The 27,658-nt window shown below is 41.1% G+C and overlaps 1 protein-coding gene across 5 annotated transcripts in view; it reads left to right on the top strand.

Annotated features, from left to right (window-relative positions):
- Positions 1 to 22,985, top strand: part of TFDP2 (transcription factor Dp-2) — a 151,327-nt gene extending 128,342 nt beyond the window's left edge. For all 5 annotated transcript variants that reach the window (XM_090051161.1, XM_090051160.1, XM_090051163.1 and 2 more), the window contains 3 exons: positions 5,173 to 5,339; positions 13,697 to 13,802; positions 16,398 to 22,985. In XM_090051161.1, coding sequence (XP_089907287.1) covers positions 5,173 to 5,339; positions 13,697 to 13,802; positions 16,398 to 16,581 — 457 coding nt within the window. In that variant the 3' untranslated portion in view covers positions 16,582 to 22,985. The remainder of the gene's footprint in view (positions 1 to 5,172; positions 5,340 to 13,696; positions 13,803 to 16,397) is intronic.
- The last annotated feature ends 4,673 nt before the right edge of the window (positions 22,986 to 27,658 follow it).

Here is a 27,658-nt window from a genome sequence, read left to right as displayed (position 1 = left end):
ACATTCCATAATACATAGCACTGCCAGTTAGCACTTATTGCTCTTGCAGTGAGGGGGGTGATATATTTTCCCCTGGACTTAAAGGGCATTTTTACACATGCTCTGGAGGGACAAGGCAGGAAGCGCAGGCATTTTAATTAGAGTGCTTCCAGGATTTGCTTTACTTAAAGTGCCTGAAGCATTTCATGTATCAGCATCCCCACACTTTAAAGTGGCAGTGCGGGCACTATAGCTAAAGCTTGTCGAATGAGGTTAAGTTAAAAAGTGTCCCCACTGCCATTTTGAAGCACAGGGACACTGATACATGAGAGACAGAGGCTGGTTGGAGCACAGTAATTACCACACTCCAGCAGACTCAGTTAATTGAGTCTGCTCCAACATGCTATAATTACAGCATGTCAGAGCAGCTTCCTAGCTCATGTACAGGCACCCAAAGGGTTTGCTTTCAGCAGGACTCAGGCCATTCAGGCACCCATCCATATCCAGTCTTGATCCCCTGCTTTACTAGTCTCTCCCGCTTTTTCACAGTGCCTCTAGGCACAACTCTGTTCACAACTCTGTTTTAGCTACTGTTTTAAATACATTTTCAGTACTACAACTCTATTATTTGGGGAGATACTAGAAACAAAATGTCACAGTACTTACTCAACACTAGCCTTCTGAACCCCTAACACTGCATTCCCAGTCCAGTCTCATGGGCACAGCCATTAACAGTTTAGATCTGCTGGGAAAACATTCTGAAGTACAGTCCGATGCATTTCTAGATGCATCATCTCTAGTACCAGATATATCATCTCTGGTACTAAAGCAAAATTCCACTGCTGCATGTATCCTCACAACTAGGAACTGCTGATTCCTGTAGGTTCACCAGTCATCACCACCATTCATCCTCTGTTCTCCTTCCCCTTCCCCAACAGGAAGGGTAGAAAGGGAGGGTTCCCACAGTCACTGTTCAGTTCCTACCAGTCATCCTGTCAGAAGGTCAAGTAGGCAAGAACCCCCACTGCCTAAGCAGTCAAAAGCCCACAGCACTAGAGAGAGGGGTATCTGTCCTGATGAGTAGCCTCCTGAGCACTGAAAGAGCTTTTGCTTATAAGCAGGCAACCATCCCCATCTGCAGGCAATTGGGGCCACCAAGGGATGGTTAGGCCACTAACAGCCAGGCTAACTCGGGTAACCAAAGCCAGCTGAGAGCAGTTTAGCCTGCTTGCTGCTTTGACTCCTGACAAATGATTCATTCTTCAAATTCTGTTCATTATTTTTAGACCACCCTAGAGGTGCGCCAGTACATCAGTCCCGTATCAGATTGGCACTGATATAAGGAAAAGTAACTGTATCAGCAATCAGCTTTTTTAGGCTGATATGGCTGATAAGGCAACTGATTAATGCCCTGTGCATGCACACAGCTGCAATGTAACATGTAGGTGCCCAGGAGCGCAGCCCGGCAATGTAGAGAGCAGCCAGGTTTGGCTCATAAGTCTGTTGGGAAGGGAAGGGGTGGGGGGAGGGAAAGTGTGCAGAGGGGGCAGATCAAGGCCCTTGCAGTGAGGGAGGGAGTGGGTCAGGGGCAGGGGTAGGCGCTGCCCAGACGGGGAGGAGAAGGGGAGGTGGCTCCCACCACTGCATGCACCCCAGGAGGCATGGGAGGCGTGTGCCCCCAGATCTGCACATGGGTCGAGGGCAGGCTGCCACTGCTGGCTGGGCTGGGCTGTGCTTGGGGCAGGTGGCAGCATTGGGCAGGGTCTATGGGAGGGCACTACTGCTAATTTTGGGGTGGCTGTAGCCCCCCTGTAGGCCCTCTCCCAGACCTCTGCCACCCACTCTGAGTGCAGCCCAGTGCCCACCAGGAAGAGGTTGGCGCCACCCCTGGCCCCAGCCCACAGCATCAGCCTGCCCTTGTCCCTCATGCAGATTCAGGGGCATATGCCCTCCATGCCCTCCCAGGGTGCACGTAGCAACAAGAGCCCCCTTAACCCCCAGACAACATGCTCATGGCTCTGTCCTGTGCCCTGCCTGAGCTGTGCAGTGCCTGCCCCGTCCCAGCCCTACTCTGTCCCTCACCATGGGTCCTCGATCTGCCCCCGCCCCACGCCAGTGAATCCCATGGCAGAAATACAGAGTACCCGGTACATTTAATTTCCCTGTTTGTTCAACAGAACTCAGCCAAGAGTTATGTCTAAAAATCGAAAGCAAATCACTTCAGTAAAAGTAAGGTTTGATGCTACTATACAGCTTACTGTTTTGGGGGTGATGTGTTTTTCAGGATTTATTTGAACACAAAACTTGCACTGATTCAAATTCATTGATAAAACCCACCTTGTATAGACACAGTTATAGCAACATAAAGGTTCCTTCATGGTTTGGCTTATTGGTTAGGCTTATCATCCTTCCCATGTGATTAAATTATATCAGTCTCACTTTGTCCACATTATAATTAAAATGCTGATTTAATTAATGGGGGAATCTCTTTTTCCTAACATTAAACCTGGTAATATGATGTCAACTTATTAGAACAACTTGGTAGGTTGGAGAGCACAGCATATCCTGTACATCTGTGCTATATATAGATTGAGTTGATAACTCAACTGGTTGGGGCTTACTGTAGGTCAGAGTTGCAGTCCTAGTTTCAGCTGTGATATCTTGTTCTTTGATGTATTACCACCTTGAGAAACATAAAAGATATTCTTCAGATGCTCTCTGCTGTCTTTCAAAATGAGTGAGGATAAGAGTTATCAATTATTCTTGATAATTGGCTGGTGCACTGTTTTCCTTCCGAAGTGTGTAGTAATGTTCATTCTTCTTGTATGTAGTTTTGCCAGTATGATTTTTCAGATAGAAAGCACCTGAGAACAAGACTCATTGGAGTCCCCTTTTGCTTCATTCTTTATGGTGATCATACTCTTGTAGGTTTCTCTGGCAGGGATAGGCCTTAGATTGGCAAGCATTTTTTTTTTGTTTGTGGTTAGGTTTAGCTTGGTTTGTTTTTTGAGCAAGTGTTGATGCAAGTCTATTAAGAACCTGTGGCAAACAGTTCCTGTATTTTGTTGACATTATCTTTTCACCTTCCTTCACATCTAGATATTTGCAGCTTGTGATCCCAGATTCATCTCCAGAATCCATCTCCAGAATCCACAGCACAAGTTCCCCCACAATTATGTAGAGCAGCTGCCAGAAAAAAATCAGCCCACCAGCTTGTGAATGATTTATACTACCCATATGTATTTCAGGACTGAGAGTAGTCCTTCCATTTAATCCCTTGAACAACTATTGGGGGAAACTGGATTAAATTGAATGGCCTGGAAGAGGGGTGGGCAACTTGTGGCCTCTGAGCTGAATCTGGCCTGTAGAACCTTTGGGTCTGACCCATGGACATGGAGCGTCATTGGCATTTGGTGGTAGGAAGCACCTTCTGTGGTTGCTCTCCCTGTGCTGCCATGGGAACAAATGCCAGCTGTGGGCACTTTCCCTTTGCCACCAGGAAGATGAGCAGCAGTGTTGCCATTGTCTAGGTGCTTGCTTGCCTTTAGCACAGGGTGGGTCATTCTGGCTTACAGCCTATGATGTACTGAAGCCAAATCTCATAGGTCGCAAAAGCCAGAAGTGACATGGAATCTTCCTAATAGCAGTTACTAAACTGTAAATATCTGGTATGCACTATAAAGTATTTTGTGAAAATTAGGGCAGGACTCATTTTCTAACTCCTTGGACCTGCTTTAGAAGGTTCTTAATTAACTGACAAACTGTCCAAAATGTTAACTATAGCAAAGTAAATACCATATTTGCCAAATTTCAGGATGACCTGGAATTTAAGAGCCCCCAATAGTTAAATTGTACACATGTAAAATTATAAATTTGTTAAAATTTTCTATGTCTAGGATCTGTTTCTTGGGAGGTTGTCTTAAATTTATCCCCCTCACGGCAGGGGAGCAAGTGGCAGGGGAGCAGGAGGTGGGGAGACAAGCAGCAGGTGGGGGCAGGAGACCTGACCCTTGCACCCCAGCTTATCCCCCACACACACACACTATTTACTCTCTACTCCCCTTTGTCTTCTCCCTCCCAGCACCCGCCCACTCACCACTTGCCTACCTTTCAGGGCTGGCCCCTCCGCCCCCCACCCACCGCTGCCTCCTGACACTAATGCTCCACACTGCAGGGAGAAGCTGTGTAGGGATCCTGATTCAGTTGAGGAGTTGCAGCAGCCCACAGGTTACTTCTTTCAGTGCCTGCTTCCTGCTCGCTCCCTTTTCTCCCCCTTCTCCCATTTCCCCCTCTAGGCCGCAGCAGGGGCTACAACAAGGAACCTGCACACTGCTGCTGCTGTCTGCAACCAAGTGAGGCTCCCTGCGCCCCCTGCACAGCTGCTCCCTGCCATGGGGAACAGAAGCAGTTCTAGGACTCCTCCATGCCTGTATCAGCCAGGGACAGCAGCAATGGTCCCAGCCAGCTGGGGAAATGGGGAGAGGAGAGCCTGGCAAGGAGCAGGTGCTGCGAGGAGGAACCAATGCACTCCAGCAGCTGTCCTTGGCCATGCCAGGCTCACCACACAGCTGCTTCCTGCAGTGTGGGGCAGGAGTGGCTCTGGGGCTCCCTTTGTGCCCATCTCAGCTGGGGACGCTGCCACTCCCCACAGCTCTTGGCTGGAGTAGTTCCATATTCGAGTCTAAGATGAGGCTTTGTTTTCCACATGTTGATTGGGGGGAAAACGTCTTGGAATTGAGTAAATAGGGTAGATCAGTTCATAATAGGGATGTTGTGGATTGGGACAGAAAGTGGAATATAAAAGGAGCAAGAATCAAAATGGTTATTTCTAGTGAGAAGGCTGTGGTTGACCTTTAAAAATTATTGGATTTAGTACAGGGAAAGGTTCTAGCTTGAGCAAGATTTTTCTTTTCCTCCTGTTAAATGAGGCAGAAAAATTTATGGGCTCTGACTGCCTGCTGTGGAAAAAAGTTGTTTTAATTGGGAAAGACGATCATATTTGAGTCCTGCAGAGATGCCAATCTCAGGAGTACAAAATAAAAGCTCTTGCTGTATCTAGCTGTGCTTTTTTTTTTAAAAGGCCTGGTCTCTAAAGAAATACTGAGATATTATATATCTATATACTTATTTCACCAGCATATAGCACTGTGGTTCTTTTCAAAACAAGCTCACTTTGACTTTTTTCATGTACAGATTTGAATACCTCTTTAATTTTGATAACACGTTTGAGATTCATGATGACATTGAGGTGCTAAAGCGAATGGGAATGTCCTTTGGTTTAGAGACAGGCAAATGCTCACCGGAAGACCTCAAAACTGCTAAATCATTGGTGCCAAAGGCTTTGGAAGGCTATGTCACAGGTAAGTTAACTGAAGCTTTTAAATATTACTCCTGATTAAATTCAGAGCCATAACTTACTGAAACACATCTAGTAATGTCTAACTACATGAGCATGTGGCATGAGGTAGGTTAACCAGCTTTATGAAAAGCAGCAGGATTCCACAACTGAATAGTTTTAAAATTGATTTTGGACAGTTATAGTACATAGACTCCATTTACAGTTGTTTAGAATAGAAAGTCATGAATGTATGGAAATACAAAGTAATTATTCCATTAATAGTGTCTGGTAGCAGCATGGCCCTTGAAACTTAGGTCATAGCCAGAGCTCCTTAAAATTATATTTTCTTTGTGTCATTGCTGCTGCTTTTTAGGGATCAAAAGATTCTAGATCACGGATGGTCAGAAAGATCTGTAAGGCCCACGTCCAGGCAGCAGGGGCATGCAGTTTATGGGGCCACAGACCTCTTTGTGGTGCCACAAACTGCGCACACCACAAATTTGCAGTGCAGCAAAATCTGCCGCTGGGATTTCCTAGTACCAAAGAAAACATTAAAAAAAATCAGCGCAATGCATGCAAAAATAGTGTCTGCTGGCACAAGCAGAGACCTGACCATATGGAGCAATGCTCTGGGTGTTGGCCAGGCCCCTGTGCTGCCCAGATTGTACCCCTACTGTTCCAGCATGCTACCAGGACACCAGGTAATACTGCCGGAGCCAGCACAGGTGCTGGCCCTAGCCTCCAGCTCTCCTTGTCTGAAGAACTGGAAGGAGCCGGGGAAAGGCAGTTTGCCCCAGGCAGGACAGTGTCCCACAATAAAGCGCACGTGTGGGGTGTGCACTATGGCACAAAGCAGCACAAATTTGTGCCACTGCAGGCGCATGCCCCTACTTGTGGACATGGCCTAAGAGTCCATTCCTCTTCTGTCCTTTCCTCTACCTCCTCTCCAAGTATTTGATAGAGGACACACAAGCAGAGGACACACCTCATTACTGATACCACCTATAATATTTATAAGGTATTCATTTTTACATTATGGTTTCAGATTATTGAGATTCTCTCATTTATAGATCTTTCTCATTTTGCACACATCGTGTATTCCTTGGTATTCATACAGTACCTAGCACAGTAAGTCCCTGGTCCTAATTGACTCCCCAGATGCTACTGCATTATAAACGTAAATTAGAGGCACTGTGAATCTAATGGATAGGGCTTGTGGATTTAGTGACGTGAGGATCTGTTGTCAGCTGGGCTATCGGTTCTGGGCAAATTATTCTTACCTCTCCATGGCATAGTTTATTCATCTGTAAAATGGCAGAATATGCAGAATATGGATAAAAGGCAACATTTATTTCTAACTAAATTAAACTTTTAAACAGGAGGGTGAGAGAATTTTATTTATTTGAAATGTAACTTGTTCTTAAAATCAAGTATGTTCATCTTTTTTATTAGAATGACAATGTGCCAGTCTGAAAATGGTACCTCTGAGTAAGATGCTGGATATTTTTACACAACACTGTAGTAAAAAAGCTCTTGATATTATTTCCTGTATTTTCGTATCATTGCCGTTTACCAGTATAGTTGCAATATAATGCTTTTTCCTATGTAGTCAGTCTGTATTCTCTCTAATTCAGTGATGCTGGAGTCCAGTGTTGTATAACATTTCTTGCTTTTTATGAAACTCTTCATGTTAGCTCCAAGGTACATCACATTGCATATACAACGAGGATATTATCTTTCCTTCCCATTTTTCCCTTAGACATTCTGCATGAAATACCACCTTCATAGTTAGAACTCAGTAAACTCCCAGTTCTGGATTTAGACAACATGATGCTGATGATGTGGCATTGTAGCTTACTTACCTGCTTCTGGGCCTTTGTTGTCAAATTGCATTCCTTTTGCTCTGACCAAAAACTTAAAATTATTGTAATATGTTCTTAATCTTTCTGATTCACTTTAGCAGATCATTTTGTAAAAGTAATGGTACTCAATAAATCACTTTAAAATATTTCAACACTTCATTTTGGAAAAATTGGAACACTGCTGTTAGTTTGGCTTTTGTGGTGTTAATCTGATTCTAACCTGGCCTAGTGGATGAGGGTACAGATTTCGTTTGTTTCTCCTGTAAAAAAAAATGTTGAGTGTGTCTCCTGCATGGTGCATTAATTTCAATCAAAATGATTTAAATCAGAGATTAGGATCATGATTTTATCTGGCAAGTAAGGTGCATTAATTTAAACAATTTATTTTAATCTTGTTTTGTATTTGTATTTTTTATTTTTCTAAAGAGATTTGGTACTTGTGAATTGGTAGCCATTATATTGGGGAGAGGGGTGTAGTTTTGTTATTTTAGTTCTCATGCTAACCAGTAAACTACACTCTATCTATTCATTTATTTAAGCAAGCATGTAACTTAACATACATTTATTTATATTCTTGCAAAGGGTCAGTGACATTTCTTAGCTACTGCATCAGGGTTCTCAAACTCATTGTGTCCCCCGAGCCAGATCTGGACCACAGGAATCCTCATGGGTTGGATCAGGACATGGTGGCACGGTGGGAGCATTGATGGCAGAGGACCCTCTGCCTCACTGATGCTCGTTGTGCATGGGGCTCTGTGATAGGGATTTCAGTTGCAGACCCCACCCCTGAATTCCCAGTCACTCTACTAGCCTTGTGAACCACACAACACAGCTCTGTGGGTGTCTAAATTGGACACCCCTGTATTAGATTATGATTTTTAACCTGCGATTTGTGTAAAATTTCATTTTGATGGAAATTAGAATTAAAATATATCAAAATATCATATAAAATTATTAAATGACTTAAATGTGCTAGGTGTATTAAGAAGACGAGTTTATAAAAAGTAACAAAAAATATTATTTATAGTTAATTAAATGGATTGTTTCTGATCACTGTGTCCCTCAGTTTTTAGAATTTAGTAGACCTCATTCTCTCACTTCTTTTTGTAAATTAGAAGAGGGAAACAGGCTTTCCATTTTTTGACTCTTAGTAAATTTCTCCATTTTGAATTAACTAATTCAGATCCAGCCTGTGGAGATATGTCATCTGGTCTGATGGCTCCCAATGGATCCAAAATTTGGTGGCACAGGAGTAGTGGAAAAGTTAATTGCTGCTTCCCAGCTACCTAATTTCTGGACCTGTGGGGGAGAGCCCTGTTGGGATAGTGTGACTGCTTGCTAGATCAGGCACGTGGGACTAGGGCAGCACAGGGCCTGATCAAGGCATGCAGGGGTGGGGTGGCAATCCTGGCTGCACAAGGGTGGATCCCTGTGTATGCAGACTGCTCTGGGGGGGTCACAAGATGGGATCCGGGTGTGCAGGGCTTGATCCAGGTGGTGTGAGGTCCAATCTTGGCAGTGTGGGGCTGAATCCAGGCAGTGCAGGTGGTTTGGGGCCCAAGCTGGGCACAAAGGACCTGACCTCACACAGGAAACAATCCATGGATTGGCCCTGCACCACCCATTGGACCTGAGGGGCCAAAAGGTTGAGCACCACTGAACTAGTCAATAAACTGAAGTAATAAAATTAATGAAGAACATATTGTCTCTGTATTCACAGAAGAAGTTATAGCCATCCCAACCTTCAACAAACTCCAGTTCAGGTGCTAAGCTAGTGATTTGTCTTGGTTTATTAGTCTGATTTGCTTTAAGAATAATATTAAAGCAGTACACATTTGATAATAATGTAAATGGTTTTAATAGCTTAGATTGTAGCACATAAGAACAGAAGTACTACACTAAGTCCACTAGCTGAGTATCCTGTCTCCAAGGCTACTAGGTACAGTCAAAATGCCCAAGGCTGAATTGATTTAATCTTTGCAGGTTAGTCTAAAATGTGTAGCTTGAACCAATAAGCAAGTGAATAGACATTCACTTTTGATTCCAGAAATGTAGCCACATGCCTGCAGTGGCCCAGGCCAGAAGCTGGGGGGACACTAGAGCATGCCTGGCTGAAAGGGACAGCTTGGGCCAAGGGTATCACACCCACCCTGTAAGCGGGGGAAGGGCTGGGGGAGAGCTGTGGGGAGGGAAGAGTTGTGTGGGGGGGTGAAAAACATTCTGGGATGTTGAGGGACTGTGGGTTAACTTGAAGCTGGAGGGGATCTGGGACCAATTTAACCTAAATCAGTTAAGTCTAATACTATATCCATCCAGGTTTATCTTACACAGATTTAGGCTGTTTTGAAAGTGTTTTACATGCACTGAACTTCTGGTGTGTTACAGATCTGAACTGGTTTCTGATCACCTATACCAGTGTATATGTGTAATGTCTGTCCCTAGCCTATTTAGTGATCTATCCCTTGTCTACACTCTCTGGTACCCATAATCATTGGTTAGAGATATATCCCCAACTCTTCTGTTTAATAGCTATCAGTGGATCTATCATCCATGAATTTGTCTCATCCTTTTTTTGAACCTGGATGTACTGTCTGCCTCTACAACTTCCCATGGCAATGAGTTCCACAAGTTAAATACATCCAGCATCAAAAAGTTAATTTTAAGCCTGTTTCGTGCTAATTTCAGTGGGTGCTCCCTAGTTCTAGGATTCTGAGATTTGGTAAGGAACAGTTCCCTGTTCCCTTTGTCAGTACCCATCCTGATTTTATAGAGCTCTATCATATCCCTCCTCAGCCTTCTCCTTTCCAAACTGAAGTCCTAGCCTTTTTAATTTCTTGTGGCATGGCAGCTGTTCCAGACCCTTGATCATCTTGGTTGCCCTTGTCCATACCTTTCCTAATTCTGTTACATTATTGTTAAGATGCATAGGCCAGAACTGAACACAGTGTTCAAGATGTGGGTGTGCCATGGATTAGTGTAGTGAAATAATGATATTTTCCATTTTGTTTTCAGTTCCCTGCTTAAGGATGCCAGACTATCTATTAGTTGTTTTGGTCACTGCTGCACACTAAGCTGATGTTTTTGTCTCCAGGGTCTCTTTCCTGAGTCAGAACAGCTAATTAAGAACCCAACATTGTATAATTTAATTGAGGCTATTTTCTCCCATATGCATTACCTTGTACTTGTTGACACTAAAGTTCATCTGCCATTTGTTTTGCCCACTGGCTGCTAATCAAGACTTGCCTTTATTCAGACTACTATGCACTTTAGTTATGAGTTGTTTTCACTACATTTTTCAGCAGCTGTCTTGGGCTGTGAGAAAATGAGGCCAGAAGTTTTTTACTGTATACCAAAACATGCATTTAATTTAAAGGTTCCTTTTCTTTGTTGTTGTAACATAATTACACTGTGTATGGCTACAGACAGATCAGTATAAATTGCATAGCTACTGCAGTCAAAGGTCTATACCAACAACTGAGTAGCTAATTTAAATATGATTTGCATAGTTGTCGGAAAGATGGTATTTGCCTGATTACATGGCTTTCTAAGCAAAGTATAATTTATTTTTAACTTTTGTGTGTTTTACGAATTATTTCTTAAACCAAAAGCACAGTGAAAGAGTTGTCCTCAGTTCAGTGTTTCCCATGGTATTGAAATACATAGACTTGAATTAACTGCTGTACAAGAATAGAAAATCAATGGCTTGTATTTATTCACTAGCTAAAGTTATTACAACCATCAACATTAGAACTTTCCCACACTGTCCAACTCCATGAACTATAGACACTAGGATGGAAAAATAGTAAAGAATTATCTGAATCTCATTGCTAAGTATCTCTTTAGCAGAGCTGCTTCTTGGTGGAGAATGGCCTGAGCTTTAGAGATTGAAATAATATTCTGCCCCTTAGATCAGAGACTGAAAATTAGTGATTAAGTCATTCCCATTCTTCAGTGGTATATGTACACCCCATTAGCAATCACAGTTGGAAGAATTGAGCTATACAGTTAGACCCAACAAGAGAATGCAAAAATAATATCAAAATCTGAACTATTGTAGCTAAAATAATTGTTCTTAAATAATCTTATCTTCCAGCTGCATTAAATGGTCCAAATGACTGTTTACACAGGCTAATTAAAAGTTAATAAATGTACAAAAATTGTACGTTTAGCCCTTCTCTCACAAATCAAAATTTCTCTGTTACAGAAATCTACACTTGGTTTTTCTAGATTTCATTGTATAGAGTTTAGTCATGTTGAACATTTTAAATAAGTATTTGTGGGTACTTTACTAAACTATTTTACTTAAAATATTATCGGTATGGCATATTGTTACTCATTCTGGCCTAGAGCCTCAAAGGTGTTTAAAGTGCCTAAATAAGATAGCACAGGTTATATAGACAGAGAGAGCCAAGTTATGTGCTTTCTCTCTCTCTCTCTCATATATAGATAGATATATATATATATATATATCTTATTCATTTAATCTGTAAAGGTGCATATCTACTCTGCCTTCTAACTGCTTTCAGTTTAACATGCCTACCCACCTCTCTCTGCTCATGGCTAAAGAAATGGAACCGTGCTGTATGCTCCTTCTCTCTTCCGTGAGCAACTGGACCAAGTATGATCTAAGTCACAGCTGCTTGCTTTTCTTTGATTAGTGTCCATATGGACAAAGGGACTACTGAAATTTCTACACTGAAGTTTTGTTGGCAGATGTTTGAGTGCATCTCTACCCAAAGCTCCCTGTTAATGACAGAAAGTGTTCTTCCATTGCTTTACTCCACCTCTGCCAAGTGGGGTAAAACTTCTGCTGCCAGCTAGCAGAAGGCGTGGTTGTAAGTACACAGCCATTACCTTCCCAGGGTGCACTTCAGGTCTTGCCAACATAGTTGATGAAGTGGAAATGCATGAAGCACACGCATGCCTGCTGACGCCTTCTGTCTGTCAACAGAAGTCTCCTAGGATAGACGACATCAGGACGTACAATTCTATTGTAAAAGTTGGCATAGTGTTGAGTCAGCATAGTGCTGACACGGATCTGTGCGGTGCCAAGAAATTGTCATAAATCAAGACATTTGTTTATGTTTATTGTTGGAAGGAGAAACACTTTTCAGCTTTCTAGAATAATGTACATGATCCACACAAATGAATAGCTCACACCTACCATTTTCACTCTTCCACAGCATAACTGCAAATCTCCTTTTCCCCAGAGCGTCAGATGCTAGCAAAGAATGTGTAGTCACCTCCCTTTATGAAACAGTAATAATTAACTTGAAAATGGAAACTGGTATAGAAAAAACAAGCAGCACCCACACCTTTAAACATGATACTCTAGACACACAATATAATGGGTGCATCCAGACGAGCGCGCACATGCAATATGTGGCACCGCAGGCCTGTCTACAGACATGCACAGACATGCAGACATTCCCCATGCCGCTAAGTTGCAGCGTGGGGGGATGGGGCTTGACACTGGAAGATCCCACACTAGAAAAACAGAGTGGCACATGTGGCGGCAGTGAGGACTGCCCAAAACTGGAGCCTGGCCGGCTGGAGCCATGCTGGCTCCAGCTGCCAGCCAGGCTCCCTGCTACTGGATCGCCATCGCTGGAGCGCCAGGAGGCCCCCAGGACTTCCAGTAAGGCTGTTGGGGCCAGCCCAAGTGCTGCCCCCAGCCTTCTACCCCACTTGGGGCAACTTGCCGTGTGCCACAGTGGATGTGCAGGGGCATTCCTTGGGGATGAGTAGCAGCGGCACAACTATGTGACACTGCTGTTTGTCCCCGGGGGAACACGTGTATGTTTGTCTGGATGTGCCCAATTTTTGCAGACCCTTTTCACACCAGTTAAAATCAAATTCTGATGCAGCCTTAACTGTAGTGATTCTGCCACAGTATTGGTGAAAGTTGGGGGCATTTGATCTTGGGGGGAGGATTAAATAAGGGCCTAAGGGTACTCTAAAATCCACTGTATAACAAGATTGGCTGAAAAAGTGGGCTGGGGTGGACTTGGAGAGAGGGAGGGGAGCCCCCATTGATTTAAGCATGTTACTTCCCCTATCTGAAATCCTGTGTTGGGGAGAGTTGTGCAAATTGTCCCTTCCTCATGCACTGACTCCCATGGGAAATATAAAAAGAAAGGTGTGAATTTGAAGTGGTATACCCCTTATGTGGAATGTGTTCCAGATCTTGTTTGATCATTAGCACAAAAAGCAAAATGCCTATACTTACAGTTGGTGGAGTATGAAGCAAAGAGAAAATAGCTCTTCTCCCAACACAGATACACACACAGTGACTTTGAAGTTACTTACATTTAAAAAGTGACAGTCAAGGGCAGTGGTGGTCACACCTGAAAAATGTTTAGAGAACTACTTTTGGTGTGGGTGACTAGCAGTGCTATAATTAACTTGGCAAAAGCAGAATATCTTGATAGCCAAACCCAAGTTAAATGCAGACTCAGGATCATAAAGGGAAAAAAATGTAACTTTAATGTATAATAACTGTGTTGGCGTTTTTTAGATATGTCTACAGGACTTTCATGGGTGAACCAGGGAATACTTCCAAATTCTGCTCAAGCAGGTTCAAATATAGAAGTGACTGGAGGCACCTCTATTTCTAAGTCAAGGTACGTAGAGAAATGTATCTGTTTCACATAATAAAAGGGTAGTTTGCAGTGGACACAGGATAAATTCACTCCATGTACACACCCCAACTGAATATAAAGGACAGATAAATTTCAGTTATGACTAGGGTTGGCAAGCTGGTCACAACTGACCAGTCAAATATTATCAGTTGGGTCAATTGACTGCATATTTTTGACCAAAGACTGTAGCAATTTTACAAAAAAGCTACTCTTTTTTGTAGTTTTCGTGACAGATATATGATTTTTTTCATATATTTTTCTTAAAGGAGTTTACATGCTTTTTCTGTGTATTATTTGGACCTATTGGCATTTTTTTACAATTTGTGAGCAATATTTGACCAGTCAGTGGACCAAACTTTATTTGACTGGCCACATACCCAATCCTAGTTATGACTGATTTTTTTGAGCATGTTAATTTACTAGACTACTTTAGGTGTACAATTTGTTTGTAGTCTCTTCTCTTCGCAGGGGAGAAATTTAGATTAATTAAGGGAAATGTTTTTATTAGTAGACTTCAAAAAAGTAGTGGCTTTTGAAAAACAGATATAAAATACAGAGGTAATTCAGAATGTTTTGAAGTGACCACCTTCAGCTTGATTATTGATCAGTGGCCACGTCTACACAAGACGCTGACTGCACAATCGTTACTGTGCAGTCGTTATTTAGTATTTGTATAAATAAGTGCTAAATGACTGCTCAGTAATGAGTTACCGTGCACAGTAGTGTTGCATCGCTTCCTGCCATGTGACACTACTGTGCAGCAGTAACAACCTACTGTGCAGTCAGCATCTTGTGTAGACATGGCCAGTGAGAACTCGGCTAAGATTTTTTACCAATTAAGTCAGACTGTTGAAGATTTTAGATTGCTTTTGCAGCATGTATTTTATTATATCATGTCATATTATATATTACTATATACTACTTCCATGAGAGTTTGGGCAGCAGTTCCACAATGACCTATCAAAGGCACATTGAACTGGAAGGGATTTTTACTCCAGTTCCTTTCAATTAGAGGCAACTTACATGATAAAGATTTGTGTAGAAGGATTCAGAAAAAGAACCACTGCAGCTTCTTCCAAACACTGCTACCACAAAGCTTCCCTCCTGTCGTGTGTGTCCCCCCCCCCATAACAGCCATAGGAACTTAGTATCAAAAACATGCCACAGGAAGAAAACAGGAGAGACCAGGGCATCATCAGCTTCTTAGCATCTGTGAGGTAAAATATACCTATGTGATCCTAAGAAGTGGGCCTTGCACTAACATACAGCAAAAAGGTAGTGGGGAAGAGAAAAAAATCTGCCAATTGCCTCTGACTCATGGTTAACGTTATTTCCAGCCCCAAATGTAGCAATCAGTTTGCCCTAAAGGCTTGTGCAAGACATATAAACCAAGCACCTCAGAAGTTTCTCAGTACCATTCGGACCAGCAGTGCACTCCAACCAGGTTTTAGCTAAAGTCTAGGTCCAGGACTTCAGAGAAAGGCAAAAAGAGGAAAGAAGTCAATAATGCCTTTAAAGGTAAATTACACTTTCTTCCTAGTCCACTGATGACCAGCCCTGAAGCATGGGCTTATATGATATGAAAAGTGCGGCAAATATTATAGGCATATTAAAAGTCCAAGGAAAAGGAGGAGAAACAAGGGAAGAGTAACTAATGCAGAGAGCCATCCCAGCTACCTGGCCAGGCCTTCCTTCCTTGCACCCACAAAATCATTGCATTTCCTCTAATCTAAAGTATGTCCGTAGAACACAAAATTGCCTCAAGTAATGCAAGCATATCACTGCAGTGCAAAACCACTTCGATGTTGGACCTCCCCCTAGCTCTTGGAGCTTATGTTATGTCCCACCCTAAGACCATGTCCCCTGGTTTCCATACCCAGCCTACCCTCACCATCAGTGAAGTCAGGAAGTCCTGTGCCATCAGACACCTCACACATATATAAGCAACACGCATAGCAATTAAGTTTCCCCTTCATGGAGCTATCAAACATTTGAAGCCTTGTATCACATGCTTTTTTAACCACACCAAAAATATTTGTATCCTGCCATAGCATTTATGACCTAAACTTACCAAGCACCATCTTAAACCTGTTAGAAGGACATTCCAGAAAACTTCACTCTTCTGGTGCTTAAACCTCCTACTAATCCTTTTTTTTTTTTTAAACTCTTAGTTGTGAACTAAATGTATATTTGAACACACAAGTCCTGCGTTATTGTGGCCCCCAGAAATTTCCACCTTCAGCTCTGGGCTTATGCTGCTTGGCAGGTCCCTGTATGCACATGCTGAAATGTAGACACGACCAGACAGAATCATTCCCTTTTGGTCCTGCCCTTGGTTTTAGCATCGCACCTTGCTGTGCTTCCAAGCCGAGTTGGCATGCTACTCATTAACCTTTGCACTTCCACTGTTTCCCAACACTTCTAGCACATTTCATAAATGTATTAGCTTAATGTTGTTAGGGAATTCCTTCTTGGTAGTTTTTGTTTTTAAATACAAATGAAAAGCCAAGAGAAAGCTCTTAACTATTGTGAGAAATTCCCTCAATTTATGGGATGACTTTTTTGTTGTTTTGATAGTGGAAATCCAGGGTTGTGTTTGGATGCTGAAGTGGCCTTAGCAACCGGGCAGTTCCTTGCCCCTAGCAGTCAGCAGTCCAGCAGTGCAGCGTCACGCTACTCAGAGTCACGAGGAGAGACTCCGTGCTCATTCAATGATGAGGATGAAGACGAAGATGATGATGATTCTTCCTCCCCAGAATAAAGACAGTAGAAAAAAGAATATATAAAATGCTGCTTTTATGTGTTTTTAGTGCAAGCTCCTGTTTTGAATATTATTTTAGTTTCTTGCCTTTGTTTGCACTGTATGTTCAGTGAAACTAAATGGAAAATTCAAACAAAAAATCCGAAGTTGAGACAGGTTGAAAAATATTTATAACTGAACCCAGAGCTGTATGTTGGCATGGAGCAAACAAAGGGCTTTTGCAACTGCAACCAAGGAAAAGAACAAAGTCCCTGAAGATTTGGCTGAGTAAACGCTAAGTGCACAAGTTTATTTTCCATAACTTGGGATGTTTCTCTTTTCCCTCCATTTAGCCCACTCAGATGGATATGGCTAGAGTGTCAGGCAAGAGATACTGATTCTCCTGTTGTCTTTTGGCTACGCTATCTTTTAAAAAAAAATCTAGATATAAAACAGCTCATGTATTAAAACCATTATAGGGAGGGGGCTGTCAGAATGTTTGCTTTGTTCTGTTCAACTTGCTGTATAGAAGAATCTTAAAGTAATATAAATTACAAGTGATCAAATGAATCTTTAAGAAGATTAAATCCATTTTAGGTACACTAAAATAATATTAGTATGCATCTTTTAAAAGGTTCATAGTTTTCCATTGATATTTCAGACCTAATTTATTACATAACTGATTAGCGTTAGCCATTGCTAGATAGGGTAAAATGGTAGCATTCTCTGCACCAACACGGTTTGTTTTATTTTTTAAATTGGTGAAAAAAAATGGTGTTCAGAGATTTCTGGCAATCCAGTGCTGTTCTCCTTTACGTATTTTAACAGACCTTAAGAATAGTTATCCATAAAATCAAACCAGAACATAACAGAAAAAGGTTTTGAACTATAGTGGAGATTTCAGTCCATACATTTTCAGGCATCATTTTCATTTTTAAGGAGACATTTATGTCAAAACCAGTATTTTAGGACATAAAACCCTTACTTTAGGGTAGGATTGATAGGAAAAATCTAACTTTTCCATGTTTATACAGTATGACTTTTTGCATTTCACTCACCTTGGATGATAAAAATTGACCAGGTTTTGTTTCTAAGTAATCTCACTGTTTAGCTATCCTGCACTACTATAGCAGTTAAAGAAAAGGGAATCTGATCTTTGTATGCTGTCAAATCAACAAATAATTTTTGCATTTCAAAAATAGGAATTGGGTTAGTAGTAATTTTGCTTTAATATCACCCAGTAGATTTTCATATTGTGTTAACCCAAAATGTTAGTGGTTCTTTTTACTGAATAGAGTCACCTTCCTGTTGTGCACCAAAGGTTGCATTAGTTGCAAGCTTTTTTTTCAGGTTTGGATGAGATACTTCTCAAGTACTCTCTTATGTATTTGGCTCGATCATGGCCCAAAGATGCTGTTGAATATACTTTGCCAAAGTGTAGTCATGGCATGTAGTAAAATAAAAAAAATCATACCAATTACCATGGTGGTAAATATAAGAAGCCAGTGTTTTAAAACAGTTGTTAAATGACTGAGGCTTGAAATTGTCTGAAGTCTGTATTTTACATCATACGCTGGTGCTCAGAAGGTCTGATGAGATCTTTTTAATGTAATATTAATATATAATTTATAAAATATTTATAAGCTAGCATTATATAAATATAATATATTAGTATATAAAGACCTGATGAGAGGTCTTTTTCTATGTAATATTAATATATAAAAACAAACTACACTTTCTGTAATACCAGGGTAGGAATGAACTGGTTAAGGGCATCATTTTACCTTTGACCTTGTGTTTTTGTATTGTCACTTTAAACTGGTCTCAATATTGTCAACTTCTTAAGTAACTTAAAGCTTATGCAAAGTGAATGGCAAATTGAAATGATTCCTTTCAGTCTTTGCAGCCTATTAAACATTTTAGGTATTTCTAAACACTACTATGTTGGCCATTCTACCATGATGGTACTCAATCTGTTTTTTTATGCGTTTAAACTATTTGTAGTACCACTTTCACAGAACTATTGTAGTCTAACATGTTTACACATACAACAGAGATGATTAGCAAATGTTCAAAGATGTATCCTATATTATTCAACGGTCTGGACAAGACAGCTGGGATATGCTACACAGAGGCAGATAACCCTTTGACGTGCACTGAAAATGCTTTCTTCTTCTTTAGAGCGGGTGCCAATATGTGAAGAAAAACTTTTATTACTATAGAGATATGGAAGACCCAGTGATTGCACAGACTGAAGCAATTCACTTTGTAGTAAATAGAGAAGTAATTAACAGGCTTTGTGAATACTGACAATTGTCCAAACTCAAAGGGGCTTTTTGGCCTGAAGAAACAGGCAATGTTTCTTCAAACCTCTGTCTTGATTCCTTCTAATAAACTATTAATGAATAGCTGCCATTGTAATGACCTCTGAAACTGGAAGTAGCAGTATACATGCTTGATTGTTAGTATCCGGTGAGGTCAGGATATTACATCAATGCCACTTAGAAAAAACCTTTTTGGAAAGTAGGTGTTTTTTATATAGTTTTTAAATATATACGATTAATGGCAGAGTGAATGGTGTAGGCTGTATCCCACAGAGCCTTATTTCTAGCTGGCCTTTAGAAAACAAAAACAAGTTATACGCCACTCCAAACCACTGTTCAGAGGGACACTTAAAAGGATGGAAAGGGTACCTACCAACTGTTTCCACCCAGGATCTTAGCTTAGAATTTCTCGGTTACTTGAGTCATTTCTGTTTTAGGTGTGAAAGACCTACAGCAAAATCTTGCTCCCACTGAAGTCCTGAATTCAGATTCCGTCAGAGCAGAGAAATGCATTGCTTGTCACTTTTGGCATGCACCGTGACATTGGACTGCCAGTCTTTCCATATTTTTGTTAAACCAGTTTCAGATCTTCGAAACAAAAATCTTTAGTTTGAGATCCTCTGTGCCAAGCTTCAGTCCACAGAGAATTGTTACTGAAGACGTTGTGCTCTTGTGGTTACACTAGTCTGGGAATAGGAAGATCCTAGTCCTCATCCAGGCAAGAGAATCACTCCCTGTGGGGACTCAAACACATCATTTATCCTCCTTTTTTTGTCTCTGCAAAACCAGGCACATGCAAGACTGCACCAAAAAACAGAGCCTGCATTTGAACTGACCTGTAAGTAAATGGGAAAAATAATTTTTCAAAAAGTTAAGCATCCACCACTCCCATTGACTCAATAGGCTCTCCACTATGAGCACACACAGCAGCTATGACCATAGCAGGCCTTGCTAAGAGGGCCAGAGAACAGACACCGTGCATGTGTCTCTGACCATACCTGTAGCCCAATGGATAGGGCACTGACCCAGGATGTTGGAAAGCTGGAGTATGTCTTTGCCTTAAAGCAGGCAAAATGAAGATTTGAAAACTGGTCTTTCAAATCTCAGGGAACTGACCTAACCATGGGAGAATTTGTTACAGTGGAATGTGGGGCAGTATTTTCTCTTGGGCTGATCTGGGTTGGACTCCAGCACCAGGGAAAGGGTAATTGCTGACAAGCCTGAACTGAGATTGATATCTAAGTGTAGGTCAGAGGGAAGATGCCCAACTACTTTTGACGGGCAGGAGTTAGGATAAAAGGGGTGGGACTTATTGAGAAGCTTAAGCTATGTCCCATTGAAATGGTGTGGCTTTTGTGAGTCCAAGCTTTAGACCCCTGAACTCTCCCTCTGGATGGATCATATGAGAAACCTGAACACCTACTGGGTAGCAGGGACTCTTGAGTTGAACATTATGTTGCCTTAGTGGATTAAGAACAAACTTCTCCATGTAGTTAACAGCAGAATTTTAAAATCTAAGTAGTCTTTTCTTTGTAATTATTTTTTAGTCTATTATCCTTATCCAGCTGAGTGAAATGTAAAAGTTAATCTCTGTCACTTTCTGGCTCTTATGCTGTACCATGGAGCAGCAAATGCTGCCAGGGAACATTTTAATCCAAAACAAAGCATGCACAACCCCACTCTTCACTAGGACTTAAAAATAAATTCATGAAAACCTTTCATTTCATCTTGAAAGTAGCTTTATTTATCACATGATAAACATTATAGACCCTTAGCAGGAAAATTCAGCATGAAATATTAAGCTCACAGTTGATGGTTTGTCCACACACTAAATGTCATACTTTGGTGGGCACATAAAACCCACAATTTTAGCCCAAACTAATTTTGGGGGGGTTGGTTTGGATTAATATTAGGGTGGGGCTGGTTTGGGGGCACACTGATGAGTAGGTAAATACCTGGAGCCAAACAAGGCAGCTCTAAGCTCCATGCACATTTTCTTGTCTACAAAGTCATGGTGCATGCATCTTGCACAGAGCACTTCAGTGTATCATGTGGAGATGTTGGTGCATATTTTATACTATATAGCTCACATTCATGGTATGTCTTCACCTCTTTTTGGAGTAAGCTGAAGCCTTGTGTTCACCTACCCTCACCCACGTGAGCTGCCCTTCCGTGACTTTGCTTTGGGAGTATCTGGGAAGTAGAGAAAGAAACAGTATTTGGGCAGACTAATTCGCAGAAGGGCAGGAAAAGAAAACTCAGAGCCTGCTCCTTCTAGGAGTCATGCCCACTCTGTCTCTGCTGTGCTAGACTTGTTTTGGGCAGCTGACAGACACTGGAGTGCTGAAGAGCCAGGACTGCATGTGCACGCCGTGCTCAGATGCCTTACGCAGACACTGGGGCTTCCTTGAAGACAAGAGCTTCAAGAAAGATCAACCATTGGCTTTGATGCTCAGGAGAGTGTCTTAGGGGTGGCTGGACTACTACCAGCTTGTGAGCTGAAGGCTTTGTAATAGAATCATTATGCAAATGGTTGACAGGTTTGGGTTATTGGATGGGTCTGGGACCAGCCCTTTAAGCACACAGAGTCATACCGTGAGAACAGGGCTGTTCTCAGCAACACTGCTCAGAGGAAACCTGTAAGAAATAAATGGGGCACAAAAGTCCAACCGTCTCCACAGGTCTTGAGCCCTGGACTCTAGTTGGCAACAGTCCTGGCAGGGGTGAGGGAGGGGGTATACATGTCCTGAACATCACTGTGAGATAAGACATTAGAGGAAACCAGCCCACATTTTAAAACTTATTACATATATTTCTAAAATAGGGTTGAGGATAGACATTTATTACTGATGCTGGACAAGTCTTAGTGACTTATTTTATAGAACCACTATCATGAATTATTCTAATAAAAAGGTAATTTTCTAACTATAGTAGAACAGCTATGGACTATTTTATATTATTTTAAATTTACATTCACCTTCCTTTTTTTGGTTTTGAACTGCAAAAACCATTAAAAGCTATTAACTGTTTTAAATTAAATGGGTGGAAAAATTGGTTAAAAATAACTCCGTCTCAGTCATTGGCTTGGCTGTTTTATTCCAAGTTTCAAAACAAAACTTAAAGCAAGGTCTGTAAACTAAAAAAGGAAGCACTCAGATAACTTTCATTTTTGTCAGTAACTCCAAAGTCATGCTGCTGCAAAAACTCTATGGGATTTAAAGATTTCTAGAGCTTTATTTACTGAATGAATTGAAATTGCTGACCTGTATTTTATGCTGATCAACTGAGAGCTTTGATTAATTCTATTTTTCTTACTGAATCCAATAACCTATGTTTTTTTCCCCTTAATGCATCTTCTGGCATAAAATATACTACTGTATCTGCCAATTTTTTTGTGCATTAAGCTAAAAGCATTTAAACATCTCTTTCCCATTAAACCCTGTTAAGCTAAGACTTTCCCAGACTCAACTGCCATCCAGTACACTGCAGCAAGTTGCCCAGAAGCCTGTAAACAATTTACTGCAAATTTTTAGTATCCTGAGAGGTTCTTTCTTGAGACGTCAATGATAAACCAGTTGTTTTTTGTTTTTTCCAGAAAAGCTGCTATTAAGCTATCTTGATGATTTGTTTTTGTCCTGATCGAGTAATGTTAATTTTCACTAGCACATTGTATGTGGCTAGTAGTAGTGTAAAAGGAATGTGGTAGTATTATATATGCTTTAAATATTGACAGACAGAAATACAAATCAAAATGCATACACAGAAGTTTTACTTTCCTAATGGGAACATCGGCATTAGTATATAGTGTATTTGATCTAATAGGAAATATTACTTTGTAGTATCACACACTTTGTAAATAAATACCTGTTATTTTTTTAATGAAAATTTTATAGAAGAAGCTATTTCTGTATACTCAACTGATCTCATGTTTACCAAAATTGCTGCAAGGGGGAACTGTACTTAACAACATGAGGGTGGGGAAACTGCATCTGATTGAAGTGAAAAGCATGCACTCATTGGAGAAAAACAACATCCAGCTGTTTATAATCTGAGAAGTAAAGCTGAACTGTAGAAGAACAGAATAAAAGAATTTAAAGACAACCAGGGTTTGTCTTGTTTTTAAGCAAAACATTGTTGTAGGAGAAAGCTGCTCAAGGTTAATGTTCATAGCATGAGTTCTGTTTCATAAAAACTACCTTACAGTGTAAGCTCTAGGGTCAAGTGAATTTGATACTTTGAAAACAAATAATAAAATTCACTAATTGCAGTCCTAGTGGATCTCTCAGAAGAACTTGCCATAAAAATATTCAGTCAAAGGGGCTGGATTTTTTACCATCTCTAAAATCTGTGTTGAAATTTTTTTTTCAGACTACACTAGGAAAAAGTACTCTTACCACATCAAAAAAAATCACCCAGTGTAAAGCTGTAAGTGACTCAGGATCATTTAATTAATGTCCTTGCCAAGGTAGGATTCTTCCCTATTTGGAAATTTAATATGGTTTTGTTCAGTTGAGTTTTTAAATGACAAGTGATGATTTTCCTGTTCAACAGTCAAATACATCATGTTAGGAAAGCTTTCTTGGTATAGGGATTGGGATGAATAGTGACCATAGTGTGCCATTAAATAATTCCTCTTTCTCCTTGACTAACTTTGAAGCATCTCTTAAACTGTCCCTAATCCCAAGTCTCCTTATGCACGCACACGTGTGCGCACATAACACACACATAAGTGGTTGATAAGGCCCCATGTAATACTTAATAAACTTTTTAAGTTTGTCACAGGTTATTGTTGAGTTGAATACATCTTTAAAGATCTTTAAAGATGAAGATGAGACTTGCAGGAAAAAAATTAAATTCTTGTTAATTTACATTAATCCTCAACACCCATCCTGTCTACCATGCCTCCCTCCCTTTGCTATTCAAGAACAGGTAAATTGCTACTGATGGCTTTAGGAGAGGTTTGTTGCATCACCTATAAACTTGCACCAAACTCTTTGCTGCATCTTTGTAAACTCTCGCCTACCAACACTTTCCTCTTCAACCTGTTCTGGAAAAAAAAGTGCAGGTTCTTGTCCATCTTTACTAGTCCTAATTTTTGCTTAGCTACTTCCTCTGTGAATCTGAAAGTAAAACTAAGGAAATGTTTAAGCATTATTATCAGTTTCTGCCCCCATTTCCTTGCTCTCAACAATTAGAACAAGGTATAGAAGAAGCCAGTGATTCTCAACCAGGGTGCCACAGGGTGCCACACAAAGCTAGCATTGTTAGGTTTATGAACATGATTCACAAGACAAACCTAAAGATTTCAAACAGAAATCCAGACCTGTCATTTTTGCTACTGTTTGTTTTTGAGTTTTTTGCAACAGAAACACTGCTCTATTATTTTTTTTTCTGTAGGCAAAAAAAGGGAAAACTTGAGCTGGCACTTCCCAAAGGGTGCCTTGAGTCCATCCAGGGGTGCCTTTGAATCTAAAAAGGTTGAGAACTACTGCTCTAAGAATGCCTCAGACTGTTTCACAAAGAAGCACCATGCACATTTTTGCTGTTTCAAATTGTTCCTTATGCAGAGCCGTACATTTCTTGTAAGCATATAATAGAGTAACATTTGCTGTGCTCTAAGGACCAAGATTCTGTTTGTATCACTGCTAAGTAGCAGAAGACTAAAGGTAACTAGAATTTTTCTTGGGGGGGAGGTGCAGAATGATTCTTCAGTATTTCGCACATTTCATCTAAACCCAACCCCCCCCAAAAAACAAATGCTAGTGGAAACTACAATAACAGCATAGTTGGGTGGGTTCATTATTCATTACACTTTGTTTCAACCTCAAATGTAGGATAGAGGGACAGGTTTGCACAATATCTTCATTGTGCAGCTCCAATGTCACAAGCACCAATCTTAATGAAATGATGGGTGTATATTCAGCCCCCTACAGCATAAGCAAGATTTGTGTAGGTTGCTCCATAACACTGTCCAATTCTACTGCAGGGGTGCCTAAATTTCCGTGCAAGTATTCTGCACCGTCACATGGCCCATCCTACGTAGTAGCCATTTTATTGCTCCTACTGTACATTTAAAGGGCTCTAGTCACTCGGTATCACTGGCCCTAGTTATATCCTGATGAAATGGTCATTCAGCCTGTTCCTGAACAATTCCACTTGCTATTCTCAGCCACTTATTTATTAATACGAGTTAACATTTACTGGGGAAGCTACGTTATGCCATCTACATACAGTTATGAAAATAATTCCTTCTAACCTGATACTAGAATGCCAAAACTAGCTGAAGAATTGATTATTGGGTCCAGGGAAGAAATAAGATCCAGTAACATTGTTGTCTTCTGTCGTACGTAAGCCAAAAACGCCTTTCATCCCAAAACAATATAAAGCAATAAAGTATACACATCACTTCCTCTACTAGTGTGCATCAGCCCTTGTGAGCTGTTTAAACTTAGCAGTGTGATGTTTTTCTTCTGTATTGCTTTCCCTTTCAAACCTTGAAAGCCAGGTGAATAAAATAATTGTTCTTTAACATTATATTTAAAATAAAAGGTTTTGTTTCTTTCTTTCTCTGTACTTAGAATAATTGTTACCAGTAACAGCAGTGGCATTAACTTTTCTGTGTATGCAAAGTGAATTTTTTTTTTCTCCCCCACAAATACTGGATAGTTTCTAAACTTCCAGGGTCTGAAGAACAACATGTAAACAGCACCACAGCAAAAAAAGCCCCCTCCTGGGCAGTGAGTAAACCCTCTTGCTGTCTTTTAAATCACAAACCTGTGAGATGACACAGGTCCTTCGTGATGCATTAATACCACTACCTGAAACGTTATTAAGAGGCTTTGTCTAGTCTCTGCTGATGTTTAAACTATTTTCAATAAGAAAGGACCATTTTCCCTTAAAAACAATGTAAAGATTAGTTCCATTATGTTAAAAGACCCACCACATAAGCTGATGCTCTTTAAGCACTAAGGAAAATGCAGTTAAGAGACAACTGATGCAGATTTGACTATAAAGCATAGTAACGTTGCCAAAGGGATGGGCTCAGTCTGCAATGAAGTTTGTTTCAATTTCTCACACAGTTGGTCTAACACTGTTAAAGATAATGGCTCTGCAGCAGTGGTAAAAGCACTAGGATAGCTTAAACATGTCGCCCAAACCTGCTCTGAGTTAAGATACAAATTGTAAAGCCCTGCAATGTGGAAGTGACATCAATAGAAAAAGGAATAGCTAAACAGGAAAACTGATTTTTTTTAGCATAGAATGAAAAAAGATGTGACAAGTATGTCTATGTACCACTGATTCCAGTATATAAACTCTGACCAGCTTAGCTTTGTGTCAATGTCCTATTGTCCTTTACTTCAAGCACCAGATTTGGAAACACAAGAACTATTAGCCTGTCGTACTGGATATCCAAGGTGTGCCATTTGATGATAAAACTGACATGTCAAACATCAATGGATTTATTGCAGAAAATGTAGAAATTCCTTCTAAGGAATTAAATGCCATCTTTTCCTACAGCCAGTGTGCCAAGTAGCACACACTACTGCAGAGATGCAAGTTACACATATAAAATGCAGCAGCCTCTGGCATAAAAGTTAACTATAATACCTGTGAAGTAACTGTAAAAAGGGCATTGCCTTCCTGCCACATTCAGGCGCCAAGACTATTTCAAGGTAGTATTTAAACCGTAATGACCTGGGGCAGGGAAGGGGCTGTGCAGTCGAATGCCCAGGCACGCATGTTCAGTTTGGGCATCAGGTTTCCCAGAATGAATCAAACTATCCCTGGATTCAAAACACTTTTTCAGGTAGGATGATGGTAGGCTGAACGTGAAGTATGGCCATTTCAGGGAGTTCAATTTTGTAAATCCTCTGTGGTCAACTGCAGGAAACAGACAGGCAACTGAGCATGCACGCATCTCAGAGCACACCAGCCTGACCCTCATTCTGCCCTCTCTCAGGAAGGTCTCACAGGCTGCATACAGATGAATGTGGCCATTTAGTGTCTCAGGGACAAGTAGCAGCAGCACACCTTGCACCACTGCTACTTGTCCCCAGGGCACACGCACTTTGACACGTGGCAATTACTGTAGGTAGGAGATGCTCGGGCAACAGCAGGCTGGGCCCAGCAGCATTACCTGGGTCCTGGGGGCCTCCCAGCAGCAGCAGTGAGCCTGGTCAGCAGCTGGAGCATAGCTCCAGGTGACCCACTCTGCTTTTGAGCGGTGTGTGCTGGCCATGCATGTGCTGCTCCGCTTCTTTTTTTTTCCTCTATTTTTTTGTTGGATCCAGGGGTAGAAAAAAACCCATGGGAAAAAAAAAAAAAAAGAGTAGCACATGCATGGTCAGCATGCTTTTGCAGCACAAAGAACATCTAAATGTGTGGTATGTGGTGCCACAAATGTGTTTGCAGTGCCATATCACACAGCCGCACTTGTCTGGATTCAGCCAGAGGCCACCTGTACCTCGCACTTGGAGTCCAGTGCTCCATCTCCATGGGGGACTTGCAAGATAATCCCAGAACAGAAAATCCTACTGGGCTGACAAAAAGGAAGAGCAAGAACAGTGGAGGAGCAGGTGTTACAGCAACTGTGTAGAGGAGAAGAAAAGGAAAAACATAGGGGGAACTGCTGCCATTCTGCTTCCTGTGATATAGCCCAGGTGTATTCTGGAAAGTGGGAAGGATGGTGGTTTTCCCATTCCATCACTAGTTAAGACCCTAAAAAAATGTCATATTCGCTTAGACCACTCCATGGGGGACATCTAGTCCTATAT

This window comes from Crocodylus siamensis, chromosome 6 (assembly GCF_052110815.1).
Source record: "Crocodylus siamensis isolate JL-2025a chromosome 6, ASM5211081v1, whole genome shotgun sequence".
Taxonomy (NCBI): Eukaryota; Metazoa; Chordata; order Crocodylia; family Crocodylidae; genus Crocodylus; species Crocodylus siamensis.
Note: the sequence above shows the minus strand (reverse complement) of the source record. Positions and strands in the feature narration are given on the sequence as shown.